General features: G+C 49.8%; 1 protein-coding gene across 1 annotated transcript in view; it reads left to right on the top strand.

Annotated features, from left to right (window-relative positions):
- The window catches only part of Coro2b (coronin 2B), a 111,181-nt gene that overhangs the window by 38,242 nt on the left and 47,826 nt on the right, over positions 1-25,113 (top strand). The window contains exon 2 of the mRNA XM_032909371.1: positions 8,663-8,863. Coding sequence (XP_032765262.1) covers positions 8,663-8,863 — 201 coding nt within the window. The remainder of the gene's footprint in view (positions 1-8,662; positions 8,864-25,113) is intronic.

Below are 25,113 nucleotides of genomic sequence, written 5' to 3'. Positions count from 1 at the left end.
CATCTCACTTGCCCTTGAAGAAGCTTCTAAGGAGGGTGAGGCCCCTCTCACTGCCACCGATAATCTATAGGGTCAATGCTGGAGGAAGGAGAAATAGAGAGGCAGGCTTCATTTTCTGTGAAATGTTCTGGTGTCCTATGGACAGCTCTAATGACAAGTATTAGCCTAGCAGTCATGCAGCCAGGGCCCTCCCTGCTGAACACCACCTAGGTCAGCAAAGCAAGTGCTTCTATGCCTATAGCTGGCTAATGGCAGACAAGGGTGTCCTCCTGGCCTCTGTGTCCACAGCCAAGGGATGCACTTCTCCATTCTTGGGATCCCCATTTCTCTGTCATTCCCTAGTCTTGTCTGGAGGTTGTTGGCGTGGAGACAGAACTGTAGAATGGGCAAAGCAGAGGCGAGAGGAGGTCAGCAGCATTGTGCCACAGGGGCAAGGAGACTGATGTCCGGGTTGATAGAGAAGACCCGGGTGATGGGGGTGGGGAGGAGATGCCAGGGAGCCCCACCATATGTGCAGGGGTCGGTTAGGGCAGCCATGGACTGTCACAGAGCTCCACAGTGGACACTCAGGGGTGATTTAATGCCTGAGAGTGGCATCAAGGTCAGGAGCTCAGAGGCATTGGAAACTCCTTATTGCTCTCCCTGTACAATGGTCCAAGCTGTGCCCAACAGTGGAGCACCTGCAGGAACCGGCAGGAGCTGAAACCCAGCCTGGACCCAGACCGTGGCTGTAAACCGTCACTGCCACCATCAAGGGAAATGCACACACTTCCTGTCCGCTGTGTGCTGAGGTCTCACATGCATGGATCATCCCGCAGAGACGTTAGTGGCCGAAGCCAGTCTGCAGGGTGCCAAGAGTGTGGCTCTCAGGTGACCACACCTTTGATGTGGGACTCTCAGAGAGCAGAACTATAGCCAGGTCAGGCAGGAGACGGGGTGTGTCTTAGCTGCCTTCGTTTTCCTATGAAGAGACACCAGGACCAAGGTAACTGATTTAAACCAGACAAACAGCATTTGTTTGGGCTTCTCGGTTCCAGAGAGTTAGAGAGAAGGTCATCCATTGTTCTCCCCCAGCCATCGTGGTTCTGACCCCTGTGCTATGTAATGTGTGTGCCAGGCACAGGCTGTTACATCAGCTGGTCGGGGGCCTCTCTGGAGGGCTGGGAGGAACGTGGTCCTGGAGAGGCCCTTGGTTTCCTGTGCCCTAGCAGGGGAAACACCTGCTTGGCTTTTTTTTATTTTTAAATCCTTTTGGTCTGCCTCTTCCTTGTGCTTGCCTTTTGGGTTTGTGCTTGTTACCTCCGGGCCTCAAGATGGCTGCTCCAGCTCTGGCCTTTACATTGTCAAATGCAAACAAAGGCAGGAAGCAGTGCCTTAGATAACAGGCTCAGAAAGAACTTTTCTTGTCTGTCTCTTTTCTTTTGTTAATAAAAAAAAAAGATCTTTCCCAGAAGCACCCCCACCCGAGCAGATTTCCTCTGTGTGTGGGTATGCGCACACGTGTGTGCATGTATGTGCAGGTGCCTGTGTATGCGAGTGTGTGTGAGCGTGTGTATGCAGCTGTATGCGCATGTGCAGATGAGTGTATGCTGATGTGTGGGCACAAGTGTGTGCAGGTGTGTGTATGTGCATGTCTATGTGAATGTGTGTGCACTCATGTATACACAGGTGTGTATGTATATGCATGCAGGTCTGTGTGAGCGTGTACATGTATATGCAGGTACGTATGTGCCTGTGTGTGCAGATATGTGTGAGCATGTGTGTATAGGTATGTATATGTGCGTGTGTATGCAGGTGTGTGTGAGCTTGTGCATGTGTGTATGCAGGTGCACTCAGGTATTACTCCTCAGGAGCTGTCTGCCTTGTTATTTGAGACAGGCTCTCTCATTAGAACTTGGGACTCACCAATCAGGCTGACCTACAAACCCATAAATCCACCTGTCTCCATCTCTCCAGCATTAGAATTAGAAGCACATCCCACCATGCTCAGGCCTATTATATTTTTAATTTTTTTATTTTATTTCATTTTTCGGTAAGCAATGACTCTAGAGATCAAACATAGATTCTCATACTTGTCTGGCAAGCGCTTTAGTGACTGGGCCATCTCCTGAGGCCCCGTGTATCCCATTCCCACAGATGAGAACACAGCTCTTAGAGTTAATGAACGAATACAGGTTTGTAAGGCAGTGCTGGGGTTTGGAGCAGCTGTGTCTGACTTTAGTGTCCCTGCACAGCCTTGATGCTGCAGGTACCAACTGATGACCCCAAAGCTTAGCCAGACTCCATAGCTCATATGGGGTGCCAGACAGGTGGCAGCTCAGATACACGGCAGGTGCTGGGTGCAGGGCCCTGGTGGGCCAGTTTTCTAACTACCAATCTGCTGAAGTTCCAGCATTCCCTGGAGGGAGAGGCCTCCCTTGGAGTTTCCAGAAATGAGCCACCTCTGCTAGCCAATATGGCCAGGAAGCTGGAAGAGCTGGGAGTGGCTGGGGTTGAGGGCCCATCCCTCAGTACCTCTGAAGTTTACTAGAAGCACAGTGTTCCCCCTGAGTCAGGAATAATTGGGGTGGCTGGTGGCTCAGCCTCCTGCCTCTCAGGGTGGCAGCTTCTGCTGCAGAGCCAGCAGGTTCTCAGAGCTTCCTGCTTGTCTTGTCTGCTCAGCTGACTCTCTAGAATGACAATGGTGGCCTGCCCTGTCCTCCTGCACCTGGGACCCCTTCTTCATGACTCCAGGGACACCATTCACACTGTCCCTTTAAGCAGTGTGCAACCTTCATGCCCTATATGACCCTTCCCAACTTTACTGCACAAAGATACAGATGAGTCACGCCTGCAGGTGACCAGGGTAAATACATGTGCCATCAGTAAAGACAGCCTAATCCTCATTGCATGTGACGGCTGCAGCCTTTTAGGGGTGATGTGGCTCCTGCTTGGATGTCTACAAAGAGCAGGGGAAAGATGGTCCCTGGCTTTGTACCTTCCTTTAACATGTTCTGGAAGGCGAACACTGAAGTAGCCAATTTGTCCCGTCTTGGGTGTTTTTTTGTGCATCTACAGTTGACTAACTCCTGTTTCATTTTTCTCCTGACTCTGTTAGCAAGATCTTTTTCTCAACAGGGCCTTTGCTAGCCTTGATGGGCCCTAGTCTTAATGAACAGCTTGCCTAAGCCCATCTAAGCGCCTTGTGGCCTCTAGTGCCCCTGCCCTGTCCCCTCACATTGCATCTTCCTGGTGACCTGTAGCTGTCAGACCTCTGCACTCATCAGAGCTGTATACCAAATGGTGCTAGACTTCCCTGACTCTGCCTGCAGCCATCCTGATTCACCTAAGCCAAGTGGTTCTCAACCAGTGGGTCTCGACCCCTTTGGTAGCATCAGAAAACACAGATATTTACATTACACTTTGTAACTATAGCAAAATCACAGTTATGAAGTAGCAACGAAAATAGTTTTATGGTTGGGGGTCACCACAACACGAGGTGTATTAAAGGGTCGCAGCATTGGGAAGGTTGAGAACCACTGACTTAAGCCAACTATTTTTTCCTCAGCCAACTATTCCAATATGTCCTCTTTCCATCCAGATTCCAACCTGGAAGTCCCAGAGTCTCCTGTCCCCTCACACCTCCTCCAACCCACATAGCACATTAAACTGTGAGTCACCGACCCAAAGTGCCAAAAAATCAAGGCACATGCTTCTGGCCTGTTGTCCCTCTTGCCCCTGCAATCACAGCCCCTCAGAGGTGGTTGTCAGGACATCTCTAGGTTAGGGTGGCTCTTCTGCTGGCCTCACGCAGAGGCAAGTTAGCAGAGCCTTCTGAAATAAACCTCCATCCAAGCAAATGGCTGTTGCGTTGCTGAGCACTCCCGGTCGGTGTCAGAGCTGGGAGTATTTGAACATTGCTTTAACAGCTCCACCCTTCTCTGGGTAAGTGAACACTAGTTCTTAGAAAAGCAATGGTCGCTGTTCATTCTGTTGCTATGACCTACACTGTCACCAAAAGTGACCTAGAGGAGGAAAGGGTTTGTTTCTACTAATGGATCACAGTCCATCAATGAGGAAGGCAGGGCAGGAACTTGAAGCCAGGCCTGCTTGCTATTCCACACAGCGTCACCCCCACTGTGGAACTCGCTCCACACAAACGTTCAGTAGGAGTAGGCTGCTCTCCGGCTCACTCGGGATCCTGCCTAACTAGCTTTCTTATACAGCTCAGAACCACTTGCTTAGGGAATGGTGCCGCCATCATTGAGAATGTGTGAGGACCAGAGTTTGGATTCCCAACACCCACATAAATACCAGGTGGGTTGGGGGACCTCCCGTAATTCTAGACTTGGAAGGCAGAAATGGGGGATCCTCAGAGTAAGCTGGCTAGGGAAACTAGCCTTATTGGTGAACCCTGGGTTTGATTTAGAGACCCTGCCTCATCAAATAAGGTGAGAGAGCCATGGAAGATGATTTTACCTTAGGCCTCCACAGTACACAGACACATACCACATCACACAGATACATATGTGCACACACACAGACACACACACACACATACATACACATATATACACACACCACACCACATACAGATGCATATACATACACACACAGTATCATGACACATGTACACACACACACATGAAAATGGGAAATATATATATATATATATATATATATATATATATATATATATATATTTCAAGGTGGATGGCTCTTGAGGAATGAAGTAGCCAGTTTGTCCCATCTTGGCCATTCTTTGTGCGTCTACAGTTGACTAGCTCCTGTTTCATTTTCCTCCTGGCTCTGTTAGCAAGATCTTTCTTTCAGCAGGGCCTTTGCTAGCCTTGATGGGCCCTAGTCTCAGTGAGCACCTTGCCCAGGCCCATCTAGGCTCCTCATGGCTCTAGTAGCCTGTGACCTCCCATACACCCATACATGCACGCTACAAACATGCAAGGATGAAGACACAAAGGCAGTTCCCCATTTGCGTGTCCCTCCTCTTTCTTCCACTCTACTCCCTTGGCTGCATATTCTGCCTCTGCTGCCCACCAAGGGGAACAGCTGACTAGCCCGCCATCCCCAGCGTAAGCCACTCCTCTGAGGAGTACGCTGGGCTGAAAGGTCACATGGAACACAATTCAGTTCCCTAGGGTGAGTTTGCATCCCTTGTGACGGGGGAGCGGAGGCTCTTGTCCAGGAATTGTTGGCCGAGGATCATAAAGATGCCCTCTTCCCTGCTAACTCAGATTCTTCCTGCAAGACAGAGAGCGCCAAGCAGAGAGCACCGAGAGTTACCACGGGGTTTCCACACAAAGCCCCTTTTATTTTCTCAGCAACGTGAAGTTCAATCAGAAAGTTGCTGCTCCGGTTTCAAAGCCTTAGGCTGATGAGGCCCCTTGAAGGGTTTCTAAAGCTTAGGAGGAGATGCCACACACACTCTGGGCACATAGCTTGGCACCTGCTTCTCTCTGGGCAAGGTGACGCCGCGCCTACTTTCCTACCTATGGTTGACAGTACTAAAAGTTCTAATTATTTAGACTGCTGAGGTACACTTCCTCTCTCCAGCAGAGATGTCACAGCTCCCACCAGCAAGCCCTTCCCCACTCAGTGGTAATTCAGAGAGGTCCTCTCCTGATGAAGGGAAGGGAAAGCCAAGCCTGTCACCAAGTTCCCCAGAGACACCTTATCGGCCCTTTCTTTTCCCACTGCCAAGTGACAGGGAGACAAGCTCTTTGTCTTTGAAGCTGGAGTTCGAAGGTCAACTGGCTATAGGGACCAAGGCATAGGGTCCAGTGTGGGCCCATAGGGCCAGACAGAGAGAGAACATCATTCCCTCTAACCCCTGGGCAGCACAGATGCCCCCTCCCCAGTATGCTCATATGGTGCCCCCATCATTTGAAGGGTTTCCCTACCTAGGTCTACGTGACCATAGCTATGTAGCCTTGCTGTGTACCCTGGCCTGGAGACTCCCAGAGGTTATCACCCTTCAAGAGGAAGGACTCCTTACCCTGAACACAGAGCCCCAAATCTTACAGAGAGTGAGGACCACATTTCCCAGATAGGTCTGTTGACCTCAGCTTTTAGCCTCAGCTGCGAGCTAACCTTGTTTATAAAGTGACTCCGTGTGGCCAAACATGGAGCGTTCAAGACCAGCCCAAGCTACATAGAGTCCATAGCGAAGGATGCAGAAATACAAAAGTAAAGGCTAGGTTGGTAGCTCGGGTGGTAGAGTGCTTGCCTGGCATTCATGAAGGTCAAGGTTCAGTTCCCCAGCACAGCATTAGCCAATCTTGGTGTGATTAATCCCAACCCTTGAGAGATATAGGCAGGGGGATCAGGAGTTCAAGGTTATCCTGAGCTACATATCAAATTTCATGACAGCCTGGACTACATGTTCTAGAAAGAGGCAGCGAGTCAGCACGCCTATCGAGAACCAGCCACATAGGCATCTTGTCTGTCAGTGTACCTGAGATCTGGGAGCCGGGCCAAGCAGAGAGAGGGAAAAGGATAGAGAGTGGGAGAGAGCAGGAAAAAAGGAAAGAGAGAGGAGGGGGAGGCGTTTGCAGCGGCGTAGGTGATGCCAGCTGAGACAAGCAGCTGAGGGCTCCCCAGGAGCGTCTTGGGTAAATGAAGTGTGAGAGGCTCAGGAGAGTTAGCGTGCCCTGTGCTGGGCATGAGCTGGGCGGCTTGACCTTGACTCTGCCGATGCCCTTGGAGGTGAGGGGAAGTTAATATGCCTCCCTCTGTAAGAGCAGATGGAGAGGCACAGAAATCTTCAGAGGCTTGCCCGAGCCACTCAGCAGAATGATGGGACTTGAACGTAGGTCTGTGTAGATTCCAATCAGGCTTGTCACCCTTCCCTTGACACTCCGGGAGGCCTCACAGTGTGGTCTTCACTGGAAATGGGCAGGTTCTAGGACCCAGCCACTGGAAGCACTGACTCTGGGAGGTTATCTGAACTATCTGCCTTCCACTGGGTGGGGCTCCCTGGAGGATGTGGGAAGGACTGGGCCATCATCAGGCCAGGGACCTAAAGGGGCTTCCTGACTACAGATCCCTGCTGGGCAGGCCAGGAATAGCACGCTGGAGCTCAGCCCTGCTCAGAAGGCCCTGGTCCCTCTTCCTGCTTTCCTCAAGGGAAACCTGGACTGAGGGCGAGACCAGGAACAAGAACAGGTCTGAGGTCAGCGCTGAGGCTAGCCCTGAGGTTGAGCTGTGGCTGGGCAGGAAAAAGGGCATGCCTGACCAGAATGGCACCGGCAGAAGATGGAATGAGCAAACACAGCACCTCCCTATGGAACTGGAATGTTCTACTTTGCAGGGACAGCGGATTTCTATAATTTCACACTGGGATGGCTCTCTAAGCAAGTGACAGACGTGTAGTATATTTTTCACACTGTAGTTTTAAACTGATATTTCCTCCTCTTCTTCCTCCTCCTCTTCTTTTTTATTTTATTTTATTTTGCTTCATTAGCACTCATTCACAATAGTCTTTGTGACATCAAAGATCTGGAATATGTGTTATTTTTTCTAAGGTATTAAAATAAACATATAACTACTAAAATTAAAACCTTCATCTCCCAGCACTGAGGCAGGTGGATCTCTGTGAGTTCAAGGCCAGCCTGGTCTACACAGTGAACTCCAGGACAGCCAGAGCTGCATATTGAGGTCCCGTCTCAAACAAAAACAAGATTCCTTCTTGGCATTTGGCTAAGATCAGTACAGAGCTTGTGAGCCAGATGTGTGGTCATTGCACCAAGACATCACCGAGCACCTGCTCTGTGTGGCCCAAGCTGAGCTCACTACAAGATCGGTATGGCTTCCCTGCCAAAGGTACCATCCCATAGAAGGCTGCCAAAGATCCTCCGCTCACCCTCCAAATACATCAGAAGCAGAACCCGCTGACTGGTCAGAGCCTAGACTGTGAATGGTGGGTGGGGTTGGCCGAGGAGGGCCACCTCTATTCTATAGAACAAGGACTCTCAAACTTCAGGGTGCTTCTGTGTTATTTGGGAGTGTGCAAGGGGGCAAGGAAACTGAGTCAGCTTGCCGAGTGTTGGACCACACTCCTATAACATTGCAGTGGGTTTCTTAGGCCCAGAGTGGGACCCAGGAGCTGCATTTTCAAGAAATGACCCAGGAACTCAGCGACCTCCCCCACCGTCAGTGGTTCTGACATAGGTGACCTTTGAGTCACACTTTGTGTACTTCATCCCACACTCAAAAGACCCAACACCCAATGCCTTCCCCTCTAGCACGCTCAGCTGTGTGGCCTTGTCTCAGGCACTTAGCCTTTCTGTGCCTGATGAGGACAATGTTGGTGGCAGTGATGAGCTGTGGAACACAGAGATCTTTGAGGGCATGCTCATGGGGGGAGAAGTCCTAGAAAGAATCAGAGCAGGAGATGGTGAAATGTGGTGGCTTGCTTCCTTAAATGGTTGGGCATGTGGACCATACACAGGAAGGTTGTGAACATCCTTGTTTCAGGGTCTGTGTCAGCAAGACCCTCCATTATAGGTCCCATGCTCTTGGTGACTCCATCACCTCTCGGCCCTCCATAAAAATGGCTGGTCCCAAGGGATCCCTTGCTCCCCTCACCTCTGACTCCCCAGTGCCCTATCCAGCTCCTCCATGAAGTAGTAGTCAGCCTAACCCTGTCTCTGCTGGTCCCTTGCAGATGTCCTGGCGACCGCAGTACCGAAGTTCCAAGTTTCGGAACGTGTATGGGAAAGTGGCCAACAGGGAGCACTGCTTTGATGGGATCCCTATCACCAAGAACGTCCATGACAACCACTTCTGTGCAGTCAATGCCCGCTTCCTGGCCATAGTCACTGAGAGTGCAGGAGGTGGTTCCTTCCTCGTCATCCCCCTGGAGCAGGTAAGTGGCCCTGGTTGCCCTGGTAACAAGGCTGGACCCAGAAGGCCTGAGATCTGTTTTTTTGTGCATCTGGATGGGCCCCTGCCTAGAGGACTGGATCACACCTGTCTCTGGGGACAGCTTGGGTCCCGTCATTCTATCTCAGTGTCCATTTGGTATAGAGCTGGAGGAAAGACAGCTGTGGTACTTTTGGATCTGCAAAAACTTATACACTGTACACTTAGGGAACCGCCTTCTGCTGGGAGGCTGCCCACCATCTGCTGGGCCCTGGTGCCCACTTCCTGCCTGGAGGCTTTCACCTCCAGGCTGCTTACGTGATTGCCACAGGTGAAACCCACAAAGCTTACTGCTGAGAGATTTTGTCTACGTAGCCGTTCAGGCACAGTCCCAGGAGGCCCGTGGGAGGTCACGAGCCTCAGGCAAAGTGCTTGCTGTCAGTTTCGCTTGTTTATGCCTGAGTTCCCATTCCTAGCCTGACTCATCCCAGCTCCGGGAGGAGGTGCTCACAGAAGAAAACACTGGTTCTAGAAATGTAGTCAGCTGGCAGTGGGGACCATTCCCAGGCTTTCTTCCCCTGGAGGGAGCACAGCTTTGGGGATGCGTAAGGCAGGTCTCTTTCCCACCACAGAGCCAGCTCCAGTGTCCCTGAGGACAGAGCTAGATCTCAGAAAGGTCTAAGGAGCAGTGACTTAGAGGTTGGAGATATGGGCCTTCCTTCCCACTTGCCAACCAAGTGGCCTTCTGGTGTCTCTCAACATTTCTGCCCTTCGTTTCCCTGTACTGATAAAGCAGGGTCACGTCTCCTCCTGCATTGGCCACATGGGTCTCAAATAGGACCAGGCATGACATTGCCCAGGAGCTGCACTGCAGAGGTATCTTGGTGACAGTCTCAGTAGAGACAGATTGCTGTTTCCTTAGTAAAGTTGTCAGCTCTGCTTGTGGATTTCCGAGATGCAGCTTCCTTCACTTTCCAAACCAGATCAGGTCTCTCTCTGTTCTGGGAGCTAGCTCAGCTCCAGGCATGTGGTCCTCCGGGACGGATGGGACAAAACCACTGCCTGCACCGTGCCGCATTCTGCCTCATAACTTGCAAGAGTCAGCACTTGGTATCTTTCTGTACAACAGTTCTAGATGGAGTGAAGATATGAATGCTTAAGGTGGGGGAGGAGCAAGGGCTAGGGAAGGGAGGGGAGGAGAGGAGAGAGCCTGTACAGCTATAATCCCAGAACCTGGGAGGTTGAAGCAGGTACATAAGTAAGAGTTTTTTTATCAAAGGGAGGGAGGGAGGCATAGAATAAAGAAGAGTGCTCGTATATCAGAAAAAAAAGTAGAAAACATTTTAAAGGTTTTTTAATATTAATTTTAAAATTATATTTATTACTTTGTGTCTGTGTGCGTGTATGTGATGTAAGAATGTGTGTATGTATGTGGGGTGTGTGTGTGTGTGGGTGTGTGCATGTGTGTCTGTGTCTGTATCTGTGTTGTGTGTATATGATGTATGTGTGCATATATTGTATATATATATGCACAGATCCCTGTATCTGTGTGTGATATGTGTATATGTGTGTGGTGTGCATATGTGTGATGTGTTAGCGGCATGTATGGATATATGGTCTGTGTATATGTGTGGTATGTGTATATGTGTATATATGTGTGATGTGTTAGCGGAGTGTGTGTGTGTGTGTGTGTGTGTGTGTGTGTGTGTGTGTGTGTGTGTTTTAGCATTTGTGCCATGATGCATGTGTGGGGTATAGGTCCAAGGTGACAAATTCAGGTCATCAACAGTTGGCAGCAAGCCCCTTCATCCACTGAGTCACCTCACTGGCACTCCCATCTCACTGGGAGAACTCTTTAAAAATCATGCCGTGTAGAAAGGTTTGGTATGGCAAAGCGTCTCCCCAAACCATGAGGGAAGCGACTGATACAAAAGGATGTTTCTCTAAACAACTAAATCCCTGTACCACAATGAGACGCTAAACAAAGTTAAAAGGAAACGCATGCTTGAGCAGAATCTTTTTAGTACATAACAAATGAAAGGTTGTATTTGGAACATAGAAAGTTCCAGAAAAATCAGTACAAAAGGAAAGTGGACAAAAGACCTGCATAAGCAATTCACAGACGCTGAACATTTCATAGAGAACGAGGAAGGTTGTGGAGTATGTGAGAACAGGCGTACAGCCCCGTGAGGAGAGAGCGTGAGTAAGGTGCCAGGAGGTGCCAGGCGACCCCATTCACCTCTGAAGACACATGGCTACCAGCCAGCATTCCATCACTGGAATCTGTCCAGCTGGATTGTCCTCCGGAGCATGTAGAGTGCTAGCAGACAGATGTGGAAACACTGGGATCCCAGCACTGGGGGAGCAGAGCTGTCTCAGGGTCACCTTTGGGCTGCATACCAAGTTCCAGACCAGCCAGGACCATAGCAACGGACAACCTAACAAACGAGTAAATAAGATGTCACCCATGGTAACACACATCTAGAATCCCAGGCTCAGGAGGCTGAGGCAGGAGGGTCACATGTCCAAGGCCACCCTGAGCTACACAGGGAAGCATTCAAATATTTGCAGAATTTTTTTTTAAAAAAAATTTTGAAACAGGGTCTCACTCTGTGTAACTATGGCTGGGCAGGATTTTCTTTATGTGAACCAGACTGATTGACTCTCATTGATCTACTGGGTTTAAAGTTGTGTTCAGCTTGTTTGCAGCATTTTTAACCTCCAGACGTCATTGTCATTGTTGTCATCGTCATCGTTGTCGTCATCATCATCATCATCATCATCATCATCATCATCAATTTTCACTAGTTTGAGGGGGTGGGGAACTGGACCTAGCATGGGCTTTTGAAACCTCAAAACCCACACCCACACATCCTTTGATAAGGCCTATTTCAACAAGGTCACACCTACTCCTAATCCTATCAAAGAATGCCACTCTCTGGTGATTAAGCATTCAAATATATGTGCTTGTGGGAGCCATTCTTATTCAAACCACCACAAGCTGCTTAAAAGCTTCCAAATTCTGTATTCTGTACAGAGAAGTTGCCTTCCCTGAAAACTGATACACACACACACACACACACACACACACACACACACACACACACACACAACACACACACACGCCCCTCTCAACTTCATCTGTTCACCTTCTTGGGGGACCACTCACAGGGAGCGGGTACCCTGATCCACAGGCATGCTGTAATAGTGAAAATTTCCATGCACCCTGCAGGCCCGGCGTGGATGACAGACGAGGAATTCTAAAAGGCTCTCCTGTGCATGGGTTATATCTGTCATCATTTAGCATGTTCATCACAAGCATGAAATGTCTGGGGCTGGGGACATCGCTCAGCTGGCAGACTGCCTGTCTAGCATGCAGGAGGCCTTGGTCTCAATACCTAGTGCTGCACAGGCAAAATGTGGTGCTCACACCATAGACTGCTCACACCATAGACTGCTCACACCATAGACTGCCCACACCATAGACTGCCCACACCATAGACTGCTCACACCATAGACTGCCCACACCAAAGACTGCCCACACCATAGACTGCCCACACCATAGACTGCCCACACCATAGACTGCCCACACCATAGACTGCCCACACCATAGACTGCCCACACCATAGACTGCCCACACCATAGACTGCCCACACCATAGACTGCCCACACCATAGACTGCCCACACCATAGACTGCCCACACCATAGACTGCTCACACCATAGACTGCTCACACCATAGACTGCCCACACCATAGACTGCCCACACCATAGACTGCCCACACCATAGACTGCCCACACCATAGACTGCCCACACCATAGACTGCCCACACCATAGACTGCCCACACCATAGACTGCCCACACCATAGACTGCCCACACCATAGACTGCCCACACCATAGACTGCCCACACCATAGACTGCTCACATCAAAGACTGCTCACACCATAGACTGCTCACACCATAGACTGCTCACACCATAGACTTGTAATCCCGGTTCTCAAGATGCTGGAGGATCAGAAGTTCAAAGCCATTCTCTTCACAGAAAGAGTTTGAGACTACCCTGGGCGATATGAGGCCCTGTCTTTAAAACTAGAATCTCTAAAATATGCATCAACGAAGTAAAGTCATAGCAAATTCATTCCATATATTCCTGGAAGACATATTTTTATGAAAAATAATATCTGAATGAGAAATAATATTTTCTAAGACTGAAATAGTTAGCGAGAGGTTAGGAGTAGGTGGTGAGCCTAGCATGTAGAAGGCTCTTGGTTAGATTCTCAGCACTGGAAAACAAAAGTGAGTGAGAAGAATGGGATCGGTTTCTACTTTCCAAAATCCCTCTGGCTTGAGGGAGCACAGCTGGACTCACATCTGCTTCTGCATTCAGCCTGTGGCTGTATCACATGAGAAGTTGCCAAAAGAGTAAAAAATGAAAACATACCACACGCTCCTGAGAGACCAGACAAGCAGAAGTGGGGTGTTTCCGCGCTGCACTGAAAGTAGGTTTGATTTCATGAATTCCCTAAAAGTCTTGTTTTTTATTTGTATTTTATTTATTTATGGGAGGGGCCCGCAAGTGCCGTGTGGTGTGCGCGTGAAGGTTAAAGGACGATCTACCGCGGCTGGTTTTCTTCTGACATTGCATGGGCCCAGAAATCGAGCTCAAGCGCCGTGCCAGCTACCACATCTAGTTGGTCCCTGGGAAGGGCTTGAAGAGCCCAGTGGACCCCAGATCACGCTTTGGAAATTGCCCATTCAGAAGGACGCTCTGTGATCTGTGAAAAAGCACGCTTGGTCTCATTAGAAACACCAACGTCCTAGTGACAGTGGTGCACGCCTTTAATCCCAGCGCCTGGGAGGCAGAGGCAGGGGAACCGCTGTGAGTTTGATGCCAGCCTGGTCTACAGAGTGAGTTGCAAGGCAGCCAGGGCTACACAGAGAAAACCCTCTTTCAGGAAGGGGGAAAACAACAACAACGACACAACAACAATCACTACCACCACCACCACCACCAAAATCCACTCTGTGTCTAGAAAAACCAAAAGGACGTTACTAAGTGATGAGTTCTACTTTCTAAATTTTCTTCTTTCTCCATGACGTTGGTTTATAATGAACACTTAAAGCATTCTGAGTAGAAAAAGCATCGTATAGGGGAGAGAAATGGAGAGCTGAGAATAACAACTCAGCTGGGCGCGTGTGCCTGGCACGCAGGAGGCCCTGGTCCATCTCTTGGTGGTACATGGGAGATGGAAAAGTTCAAAATCACCCTCCCCTACATAACAAGTTTGAGGCCAGCCTCTGGGAATTCAGAGACGTCAACCCCATCTTCCATTCGTGAAAGCTGAGGCTGCAGAGACAACAGGAGCTGGATCCGAGGTCAGCTTCCAGGCCGGGCAGGAGCTGGCCAAAGCCAGCTCTCCTCCTGCATCCACAGTGGGCAGTGCTGTGGTGCTGAGTGCTGATGGACAGGTCCTTTTGGCTCTGGGTGGGCCTGGAGGAGGGGTCGGTCTTTCTGGACTCTTGTTCAGCCTCTGCTGTGGTAGCCAGCCCTTGATGTTTTCCTAGTTAACATGCAGCTCCCCGCTCCCACCTCTCAGGAGTGGAATGTTAAGCTGCAGATGGACCAGTAGTCAGCACCCTGATTGCCTGGCACAGCTGTTGGGGCTTTATGAATATTGCAGGACCTAGGCACTGTGCCCCGCACCTCATTAACCATCCAGCAACCCAGTGCCCCGCCCCTTTCTTGCTGCACTCTCCAAGGCTGAACCAAGCCCCAAGATGACTAAGGCTGGAAGCACAGGTCCCTGCCAGCCACCAAGTGTCAGCTGGAGGGATGGAGGACCTTAGCCTGGATGCCAAGTGTCTAACTCCCCAAAGCCAAGCAGGAGCTGTACAGCGGTCACCAGAGCTTTTCAAGAGTATAACACACAGTGAAAAAGTCATTGTTTTTATCCATTTTACAGAAGAAGAGACAGAGGCACAGAGAAATGGACTCCCCGATTCCACACAGTATACAAGTATCACAGCCCACATGTAAACTCCCAGATCTCCCGGATGCATGTCCAGTCACCTCACAGAGGGCTAGAAAGCACTTTTGCACTCTAGGCCTGTATTAATGTGATTTCAATACAGAGGTCTTACTGCCTAGCTCTACCGAAGCCACTGAGTAAAAACAGGAGTTGAGCTGAGCTGTTGGGGAAGCCAGAGGACTCTGGTCTCCAAATATGAATGCACTTTCCCGTGATAGCTCCGGTGTGTATATTCTATACCAGAACAGAGGCAGTCTTTCACCCATGCCAAACTTTTGTTGTGCCCTCTGGGCAGGTTGTCAGCCTTGTCTCTGAGTCTGTCTTGTTATCTCTTTCTTTGTATTTGTGTAACTTGTGAATCTCTCTCTTGCCAGGCAATGTTGGCACTTACCTTTAGTCCCAGCACTCAGGAGGCAGAGGCAGGCAGATCTCTGAGTTCAAGCTACAGAGCTAGTTCCAGGACAGCCAGGGCTACACAGAGAAGCCCTGTCTTGGGGGAGATGGGAGTCTCTCTCCTATCTCTTTCTTCATTTCCCTTATTATTGTCTCTGTGAATCAGGGATTTCCAAAAATCCAAGGCCACTGAGTCTCACGTTCCTCCTGAGCTGTTTACAATGTATATGTGTGGGTTCCTTCCTGCAATATGAGGTACAGATGTGATCCTATAATGTACAATACAAATGTCCCTGTCACTGTTACTCTAGGGAGCCAGGGGACCAGGGGACCAGGTGGGGGATGAAGCATTGATGCCAATTGGCAAGGAGAGACAGGGAAGGGGTCCTGGAGAGGAAGACAGATCAATTGACTTAATTCCTTCAGCCCCAGGGTCCTCAGGACTATGCTGGGAGTCTTGAATTCACGTGCCACCAGGTCTGGTCTTCCAAAGGCCCTGTGGGTATCCCGTAGGTGGATCTGGTGGGCGGGTCTCACCAGATGAATCCTGCACCTGGCTCCAGGCATCACTGTCCATCAGGTGGATGAGCGTTCTGGTTTGAATAGGTAGTGCTCCCTCTAGTGGATAAAAATGGTGGGGTGTGATTGCACCCTCCGTCCACGGGAGCCTCTGGCTGACATAGTCTCAGATGTCATTCATCCCTGGGTGGGGCCAAACTCACAGCTTCACTGCCTCCTGCCCATCACGCCCTGGCTCTGTCTGCTGAGAAGTTGCTTCCTTCTGGTCTTGGTATCAGGGAAATGCAACCCACAAGCTATGCCCTGGGTTTCACTGGTCTAAGTCAGCTTGGACTATGTCACAGGATAGTCCTGCCTCTATCTCGCGAGTGCTGACATTATAGGTGTAGCACACGGGGCCTGGCTGCGTGGCCTCCTCTTGCCTTTTTTCTGTCTGTGATCTCTGGAGGAAGCACAATCTACCCGCAGTAGGAGGTCGGCAGAACTCTGGAGCAGGGGAGCAGCTCAGGGTGGCTCCAGGGACAGACACCTACCTGATCCAGTCTCTGCCATGCCATTCAGGTGCTATGTGACCTCCAGAGTCACTTCCTATGCCCTGGTTCTTCTACCCAGAATTGATAAGGTTGGACCCCATGGTCTACAGAGCTCAATGTAGCCCTTACATTCTGGCACTTGCTAACCCCATTTTATTCAAACTTGTCCCCGAGAGTTGGTGTTGTGCGGTAAATGACGGTTGCTCCCTCTCAAGACCCGTCTCAAATGCCAGCTCTGTAACACCTTTGCCAGCTCAATCCCCAGCTACAGATAGCCAGTCTCCCCTGCTAGAGCACTTGCTGGAGTCTTTATTCACCATATAGTTATACTATCCACCCACCCATCCACCCACCCCTCCACCCAGACCCACCCAACAAACACTTACTTAGCACCCACTAATCTCAGTCACTGCTCTTGCCCAGACTTGGTGGCACATGCCTTTAATTCCAGCGTTCAGAAGGCAAGCAGATCTCTGTGAGTCTGAGGCTAGCCTGATCTACAAAGTGAACTCCAGACCAGGATAAGACCCTGCCAAAACCAAACAAGCAACAGTTCCTACACCGGAGATGAACGTAACCAAGGCTGAGTCCCTGTCCATATGCAGTTCACAGTCTAGTTGGCTGCCTTGGGGCTGAGGACCTGTCTAATTTGCACAGCGGCAAAGGGCCAGCTCTGCATGGGTCCACACCTGGCACATTGGACTGACCTGAGGCTGGACCCAGAGGCATGGTCCCTACCACCCCTTACAGACTGCCTGGTGACCCAGCATGGAGTCACCTAAAAATCATTGAGCGGGCCAGCTCCTTGGCTCAGAGCTGAGATGCCCAGCCTACTGCCAAGGGCCACAGTGAGATATCAGCCTTCCTGCTACCCCAAACCTTCTCTCCCATTCCAGATCGCCGTAGCTTACCCCACCTCCCCTAAAATGAGCTCTGAACTGCTTCCCACGGAGACAGCCACCCACTCCCACTCTCCTTTCTCCCAGGGAATTCAGAGATCTTTTCCAGATCCATTTCCCCTTCTTTCCTCAGTCACCCTTTGTTCTTCAAGCCGCCTTCCTTCCTCTTGGTGCAATTTGCATCTCAAAGCTTGTGACAGGCTGAGTACAGTAGGTGACTTTGGGAAAGGGGGAGACTTGGAGAGAGAGAGAGAGAGAGAGAGAGAGAGAGAGAGAGAGAGACCGCAGTAGAAGTTCCAACTTTACTGCTTTCGTCTGAGGCCTGAGATTGACAGCTTTGTGTTTTTCCCTTTTTTGGAAGTATAGCTGCTTATTTGAGGGGGTGGGGAGTGAAGGCAAGCCCTTCCTCAGAGAAGGGAGTGTCTCGAATTCGTTTTATTTCAAAGTTATGTGAGACGAGGTACTCTCTGGAATTGGGTGGTCCCTAAGCCAGGGATGCAGCATGGCTAGAGAGTATTGAGGTAAAGTCTGAGAATTCGTCTGCTGAGCCGGACCCTGCACCAAAGGGTCTTCCAATCCCCACAAAGCCAAAACCTAGAAACAATAGCAGCTGGTTCCCAAGGACCGTGAACCTGCAGTGCTGAATCCAGAATGTGGATACTCCCTCAGCCCAGGACTCAGGCCTGGACCGTGAAGCCTTTTGCTCATCTGATCTGCTCCCCATTTTCTGAGGCATTTGAGGGAAGGGTCATAGCCCCAACTCCTAATTGTATAACCCTGACCACTCTGCCTCAGTTTCCCTGTGTGTAAAACCCAGTGTTCCTTGTTTCTCAGTGTCCTGATGATTAAATGGGGTGTTATATAAAATGTCTGATACACTGTCTGCCGTACAGCGTGTGCTCAATAACCAGGAACTACCGCAATGCAAAAGGCTTCTATCTGCTCATCCTGTCTCCCAGCAATGGCCACAAAGCTTTGGTGGGCTTTGAAGCATGCAGCCAGTAAGGGGGAGGCCTGTCCCGAACAGTCCCTGAGGATCTCCGTCCATGGGAACTCACCTCCCAGAGAAGCATACACACGAGTGTATCCATTTTTGTCTGAAGGGGAATTGCAGAAAGGGTGTTAAGGGCTCAAATGTCATGGCTGCTGGAAATGGAAGGTTCCAGGAGCCTGGTGGTACCCCTGAAAGGCCAGCTTCTCTGAGGACGGACTGCCTAGCTGCCTGGCTTACAAGGGATAAAGCACAGAAGGGCTGTAGCACAGCCTCTGGATGTGCAGTCCTCAGGCCTATGCATCCCTTGTATTGCAAGATAAACTCGGGGTGGGTGGGAGATAAGGGGTGGGGTCAGAGTCTTTTCAAAGAGGGAGGCCAGCCGTACCTGAATCTGACCTGAGTTGGAAATTCTCTCAGTTCGGAGATAGCTGGATGCTGCAGGATCCTCCCCATGCACCTTAGATTCCCAACCCTAGGTTGAGACAGATACAAAAGCCACAGGGGACCTGATAGTCACTTCTCTAAGGAACTCACATCTGGGACAAATTTTGACCCCCCCAAGAGGTGTGTGCTGCTGAAGTGTACATGGCACACCTGGGGACTCCCTGTCTTCTTTGCAGGAATTCTGTCCTTGATCCCTTCTTAGAGTTCCAAGTCCCTCTACAAAGCTGTTAGGGTACTGTCCTCCCCAGGGACATGCACTAGGTTAAGGTCAGGAGTCCTAACGGAGTTGCTGATGAAATTCCAGATGGCAGTGAATTGTGCCACATGGGGCAGCCATTGCTGTCCCCTGGGAGAGACAGAGAACATGCATTCACACACACTCACCACCAACCACTCAGTGGTTTCGGTTTCTCCTCCCGGAGTTTCAAGGAACAAAAGTGACATAGGTTTTACCCAGATGGGGAAGGGACTGCACATCTTCCCAGGGCCCCATGGGCCCTGAGGCCTCAGCAAGACTTCTTACCCAGTTCCTTCCCTGTCAGCGAACAATGGCTGCCTGTGTTCCTCTCCTGGGAACTCCCAGGCCCAGGGCTAGCCTGGGGACACTTTCCATTTCTGGATGCCCCTCCTCAGGCCCCTGCCCCCGCCCCCACTTCTATCCCAAGGCTTTTAAAGTCATCTTGACATGTGGGGGAGAAGAATGGGTCACTGCATCCACAGCCTCTCAAAATAAACGCTGGCTCTGCAGCATCAGCTCACAGAGCTCTCTTGATTCTCCTCTGCCCCCCTCCCAGTTGTACTCATCAAAGACCTTGATTTTAGTTGCTAAGCAACCTGTGCCTAAATTTCCAAGTGGGTCTTCAGGTGAATACACGAGGAAGAAGACGGGGAAGCAGTGTTTAAAGTGATACAGTTTATGTGTGGAGATGCCGAGACCCTGAGAGGGTGAGAGGCTTGGCGGAGGGTGCACAGCTGGTTAGTCTGTGTAGGGGTTGGGGGTGAGTGTTTGCGTATGTGTGGAAGCCAGGTATCTCCCTCAGCTACACACACACACACACACACACACACACACACACACACACACACACACACGGGAGCCGGAGCTCAGGCTAGACTCACTAGCTAGGAAGCCACAGGAGGTCTCCTGTTTCTGCTTTTCTAACTCGAAGATCACAAGTGCTCACCACCATTTCCAGTGGTCATGTGGGGCTTGAACTCGGGTTCTTGTGGTTTTTTTTTTTTTTTAATTTATTTTATTTATATGAGTACACTGTAACTGTTTTCAGACACGCCAAGAGGGCATCAGATCCCATTACAGATGGTTGTGAACCACCATGTGGTTACTGGGAATTGAACTCAGGACCTCTGGAAGAGCAGTCGGTGCTCTTAACCACTGAGCCGTCTCTCCAGCCTGGGTTCTTGTGTTTTATGAACTCACTCATCTCCCCAGCCCCTGGCCTTTACTAAGAGAGGCACCTAGATGGCACCAGCCTTCCAGGGACCTTTCTTATAAAGTGCCGTCCGCCTCAACAGGAAGCAGTGGGATGTGCCCAGTGGGAATCAGGCTTAGAAGACCCTTTGGCATTCTAAAGAACTTACAGATAAACAGAAGGAAAGAAACAGGCTCCGTTCAAGCCGCCATTACTCGTGTACCAGCCCAACGAACACACAGGGTAGAGCTTTAACTATAGTATGCTAAAGAATTCCAGGCCATCGGTAAGAGGCAGGGGCTTAGCTCAGTGGTAAAGTGCTTGCCTGGCCTGGTGTTTGTGATGCCTTGGGTCCAATCACTAACACCGACAATGGGGGTTGGGGGGTGGGGAGCAGGCAGATAGCATAAACAGTATTTTGAAGCCATAGCAGAATATGATCTGAATATTTTATACTGCCTATCAATGGAAGTGTCACAGCCTCTGCTAATCTCAGAGGGTTGTTCCTATATTTATATATAAAAATATATATGAGACTTCAGGGCTAGGCTTAAGAAAATAAACCTTCCATTTTCCTCAGAAAATGCATGGGCCTTAATGAGGAGTGTGTTTGTTGGCCCACCTGAGTTAAATGCCCAGAAAAACAATCTCAGATAGGACATCCCTCAATCACACAAGGACGGCCAGAGATACCCTAGATGAAGGATTGTGGGAAGGTAGCATGGGTAGTCTCAGTGCCCCACACCCCAGGAGTGTCCCAAGATGCAGAGTTGACCAGCAGTCAGGAAGCCTGACTTTTCTCTCAGGTTCTTTGGAGCCTTTATCCCTTGTGGGCTTCAATTTCCCTCTCCTGTAGAGTGAGCTGTGGTGGTCCTCCAGGGTCTTGCAGGCTCTGACATCCTGGGCCTTTCTCCTTCCCAGAGAGACAAAGCCCAGAAGCATGGGTATCTGTGCACCCTGCACCGCTGAGTAGGAACAGCTGGGGCCGGGCTGGCGGGCTCCCAATTGTTCAAGGGAGTGGAGGAGGGCTAGATAGGGGCCTCTCCAAAGCGACAGCTGGGTGAGCCTGGCTGGGGGCCTGGGCCACGCCTGCCATCTGGGCCTCCTTCCTGCCTTCCCTGCAGGGCGGTGGGAGTGTGGACCAGGCCAGGGCCAGACTGCAGCCTGGAGGAGGGGAGTGCCAATCTGACGGCTTGTGGGTGTTAACTCTGTCATCCAGGTCTCATACAATTCTGGAGAGGAAGGGACACACAGTCCCAGGTGCAGTTAGGCCACTTGGTCAGTGGGCAACTTACGGGGACTGATCCTCTCCTTCCACTGGGTGGGTACCAGGAATCTAAGTCAAGTCATCAGGCCTGGCTGGAAGTGTGTTTATGGACTCTGCCTCTTTGCACTGCCCTTCCCCACCAGGATCTACCTACAGAAGCTACCACCTGGAACCCCCGCTACTCACACACGAGGCCTGGTTTCCAGATACCAGAACCTTCATGCAGCTTAATCCTCAAAAGCAAAGCACTCAGATCCTCCATGGGAAGGCAGTGTCTTCCCCAAAATTTACACACACACACACACACACACACACACACACACACACACACACACACACACACGGAGGGAGAGAGAGACAGAGACAGAGACAGTTACAATAAATAGCTCGACTCGAATTTGTGTGTCTGTGTGTACTCATAGGTTGGCAAGATAGCTCATCGAGTTGAGTTCAATCCCTGGGACCCATATGGTAGAAGCAAAGAACTGATTCCTGAGAGCTGTCCTCTGACATCACACTGTGGCCCAGGTGTCCACATGACACAAAATAAACGGACAAATACATGGGAAAAACGAGTCCGATTTTTTTTTTTTTTTAAGCTCAGCGGAACCTCTACTCCAGGGTTGGAATCTTGAGCTTTCTCTGTATTTGCAGTTGCTGGCGGCACTCCCTTGTGACGCAGGTCTACTGCCACAGCAGCCCGCATCTTGTGACCACCTAGGAGACTCCAGTGTAACTTGTGGCTAAGCTGTGATGTTCAGGGGGTCAGCATGCTACTGTGCAGCTCATGATGGGTGTCTGGCATGAAGAAGCACCTGCACATGTATGCTCTTTTTACACAGACATCTCGTTCTCTCTGCATCTTGCCTTCTTTCAAAGCGATATACCTGGGACATCATCAAATATCAATACAGTTTCCCTTTAGCTTTTACCTCAGCGTGAGGCTTCCCCATCTACGTGCCTATCTTGTGCCAGCCACGTTTGCATACCGATGGGTGACTAGATTATTTTAGAGCCTTCGCCATCCTGGCAGAGCTGAGAATAATTGTGAGCATGCCCCTTTGGCAGGCATGCAGATGTGTGTGGAGACTAAATCTTTTTTCTTTTTTCTTAGATTTACTTATTTTATGTACAAATGTTCTGGGTACCACGGCATGATGCCTGGTGCTTGCTTCAGGCAGAAGAGGGCATTGGATCCTCTAGAACTTGAATTATAGATAGTTGTGTGCTGCCTTGTGGGTGCTGGGAATCAAACCCAGGTCCCCTGTAAGAGCAAGGGCTCTTAACAGCTGAGCCATCTCACCAGCCTGAGACTGAATCTTTCCTGTTGGGTTGTCAGGAATCTGCGCTTTCTCCCAGGAAATACACAGGAAATACACACAACAACGTGCCTATCACTTTAGCAGGGAAAGAAAGATTTCTTTTTCTTTGTTCCAGACAGGGTCTCTCTATGTAGTCCAGGTTGACCTGGAACTCACAGAGATCCTCCTGCCTCTGCCTCCCAAGGGCTGGGATTAAAGATGTGCACCACCACACACTACTCAAAGAAAGGTTTCTTTTTTTTTTTTTTTTTTTTTTTTTTTTTTCCGGAGCTGGGGGCCCAACCCCGGGCCTTTCGCTTCCCAGGCAAGCGCTCTACCACTGAGCTAAATCCCCAACCCCTAAGAAAGGTTTCTTAACAAGACACAGAACGCAGTAACCACAAAAACACAAGTGGCACGTTGAGGAATTATCAAATTGTAAAGCATTCACATATCCAAAGAGTTGCTGAGCCAGTGAGATGGGAGTGTAGCTCAGGTTAGGTAGCGTACAGGAAGCTCTGGGTTCCATCCTACCCTGGGAGTGGTGGTCCCTGCCTGTAATCCCAGCATTTGAGAGGTGGAGGCAGGAGGATCAGAAGTTCAAAATCACCTGGAAGTGCAAGGCCAGGGTTTATTAAGCAAGGTTGGTTTCTTAAGCTTCATGCAGGGGTGATATTCTACTGCCCAAACCCCAAAACGACCAGAATCCATGATAGATCACGGAAGTTTTAAATGGGCTGAAGTGTCCAGGTCAGGGGTTAGGAGGAGACTTAAATGGCCCTTGCATACACATGGGCATCTCTGTATTCAGTAGGCCTGGGAAATGCTGCTTCTCAGAGCGGCTTCTGGGAGCTTGTGTCTAGCTGAGATGAGCAGCTCTTTCTGTGAGTTTAAACGCAGCTCATTTAAGTCTATGCACTTTGGCCATCCTTGTTCACCAGAAAAATGCAAATCAAGTCTCGAGTTCCTGCCGCACATGCACCACTCTGGAGAAAATGTACCTGTTTGTTTAGGCGTTTTAACTTGGTTTATTCTGAGACAGGATCTCAGGCAGCACAGTCTGGCCACAAACTATGTGGCTGAGGCTACCCTTGAACACCCTGATCCTCCTGCCTGTTTCTCCTGCTGGGATTTCAGATGGGTTTCACCACACTAGGCTCCCTGGATAATTGTACTGAGGGGTTGTCAGCTCAGGGTTTAAGTGAAGGAAAAAGGTGACTGACCCTATGGTATAGAACAACTTGCCTGGCTGAGTTTTTCCTTTTGGAGTATATTAAAAACTCTCCATATATCTCTTTTTAAAATAAGTTGTTATTCAGTATCTGTGCATGGGGTGGGGACGGCAGGTGCATGCCCTGATACCAAGTATAGAGGCCAGAAGAGGATGTGGGTGTCCTGTATTTCCATTCTTACTTTTATTCTCTTGAGACAGGTTCTCTCACAAATTTGGGGCTAGGCTGGTAGCCAGCAAGTTCTGGTAAGTGCACCCATACATACCACTGGGGTTACAGGCCTGAGAGTGGCCACATCTGGCTTTTTACATGGGTGCCAAGGATTTGAACTCACGTTCGCATGTTTGCACAGCAAATTTTCTTACCCACTGAGCCATCTCCCCAGCCCCATATAAGTCTTATCACTCCTTGCTACATGCATTTGCCATTTGGTTGTCTTTTATTACTGTATCTACTCATTGGTGATTGCATCTTTAAAGCCACAGGTAGAAGAACACTAGTATTAATATGTTGCTGGGTTTACTAGTTGTTTACAGTAATTTTGTGTGGTTTCTTCGAGTTTTCTCTGGATCCTGGCATTTGCAAGCAGAGACAGCTCTGCCTCTTCTCAAACTTTTATCATCGTTTCCTTTCCTAATTGCATTGGCTGGCGTCTCAAGCACTGTGTTCCCAACTTTGCTTGAAATGCATTTTTACCCGTCAGGCATGGGTGAGAAAGATGGATATGCACCACAACACTTTGTCGTCGATGTTTCAAGCACGCTGCGATGTCTGAATGATTTTATAGTGAGCACCATCCAAATTCTACCTTAAACAATTTTCTATACTTGTCAGGGTCGGGTAACAATGTGTTTGAAGAGAGGCAGTCTTTTTTCAATTATTATTATTATCATTATTTATGTATTTTCCTTGTGTGTGTGTGTGTGTGTGTGTGTGTGTGTGTGTGTGTGTGTGACTGTACGCATGAAGAGGTCAGAGGACAGCTGTGGAAACCAGTTCTCTCCTTCACTCCAGGGGTGAACCTTCATCTATGTCATCTCACCTTCCCAGAGGTAGGGTCTTAAAGACAGTCTCCTCAGGGACATTTCCTATGTTGACACAGTCCTGGCACATGACAAGTCATCAGGCTTCGCTCAAATATGTGGGTACCAAGTGATGCCCTGGGGAGCTTCGTGCTTTGCCCTGGGAATGGAAGGTATTGGTGGTGCTAGA

The sequence above is a fragment of the Rattus rattus genome, chromosome 8 (genome assembly GCF_011064425.1).
Source record: "Rattus rattus isolate New Zealand chromosome 8, Rrattus_CSIRO_v1, whole genome shotgun sequence".
NCBI classification, from domain to species: Eukaryota; Metazoa; Chordata; class Mammalia; order Rodentia; family Muridae; genus Rattus; species Rattus rattus.
This window is presented reverse-complemented; position numbering and strand designations above follow the sequence as displayed.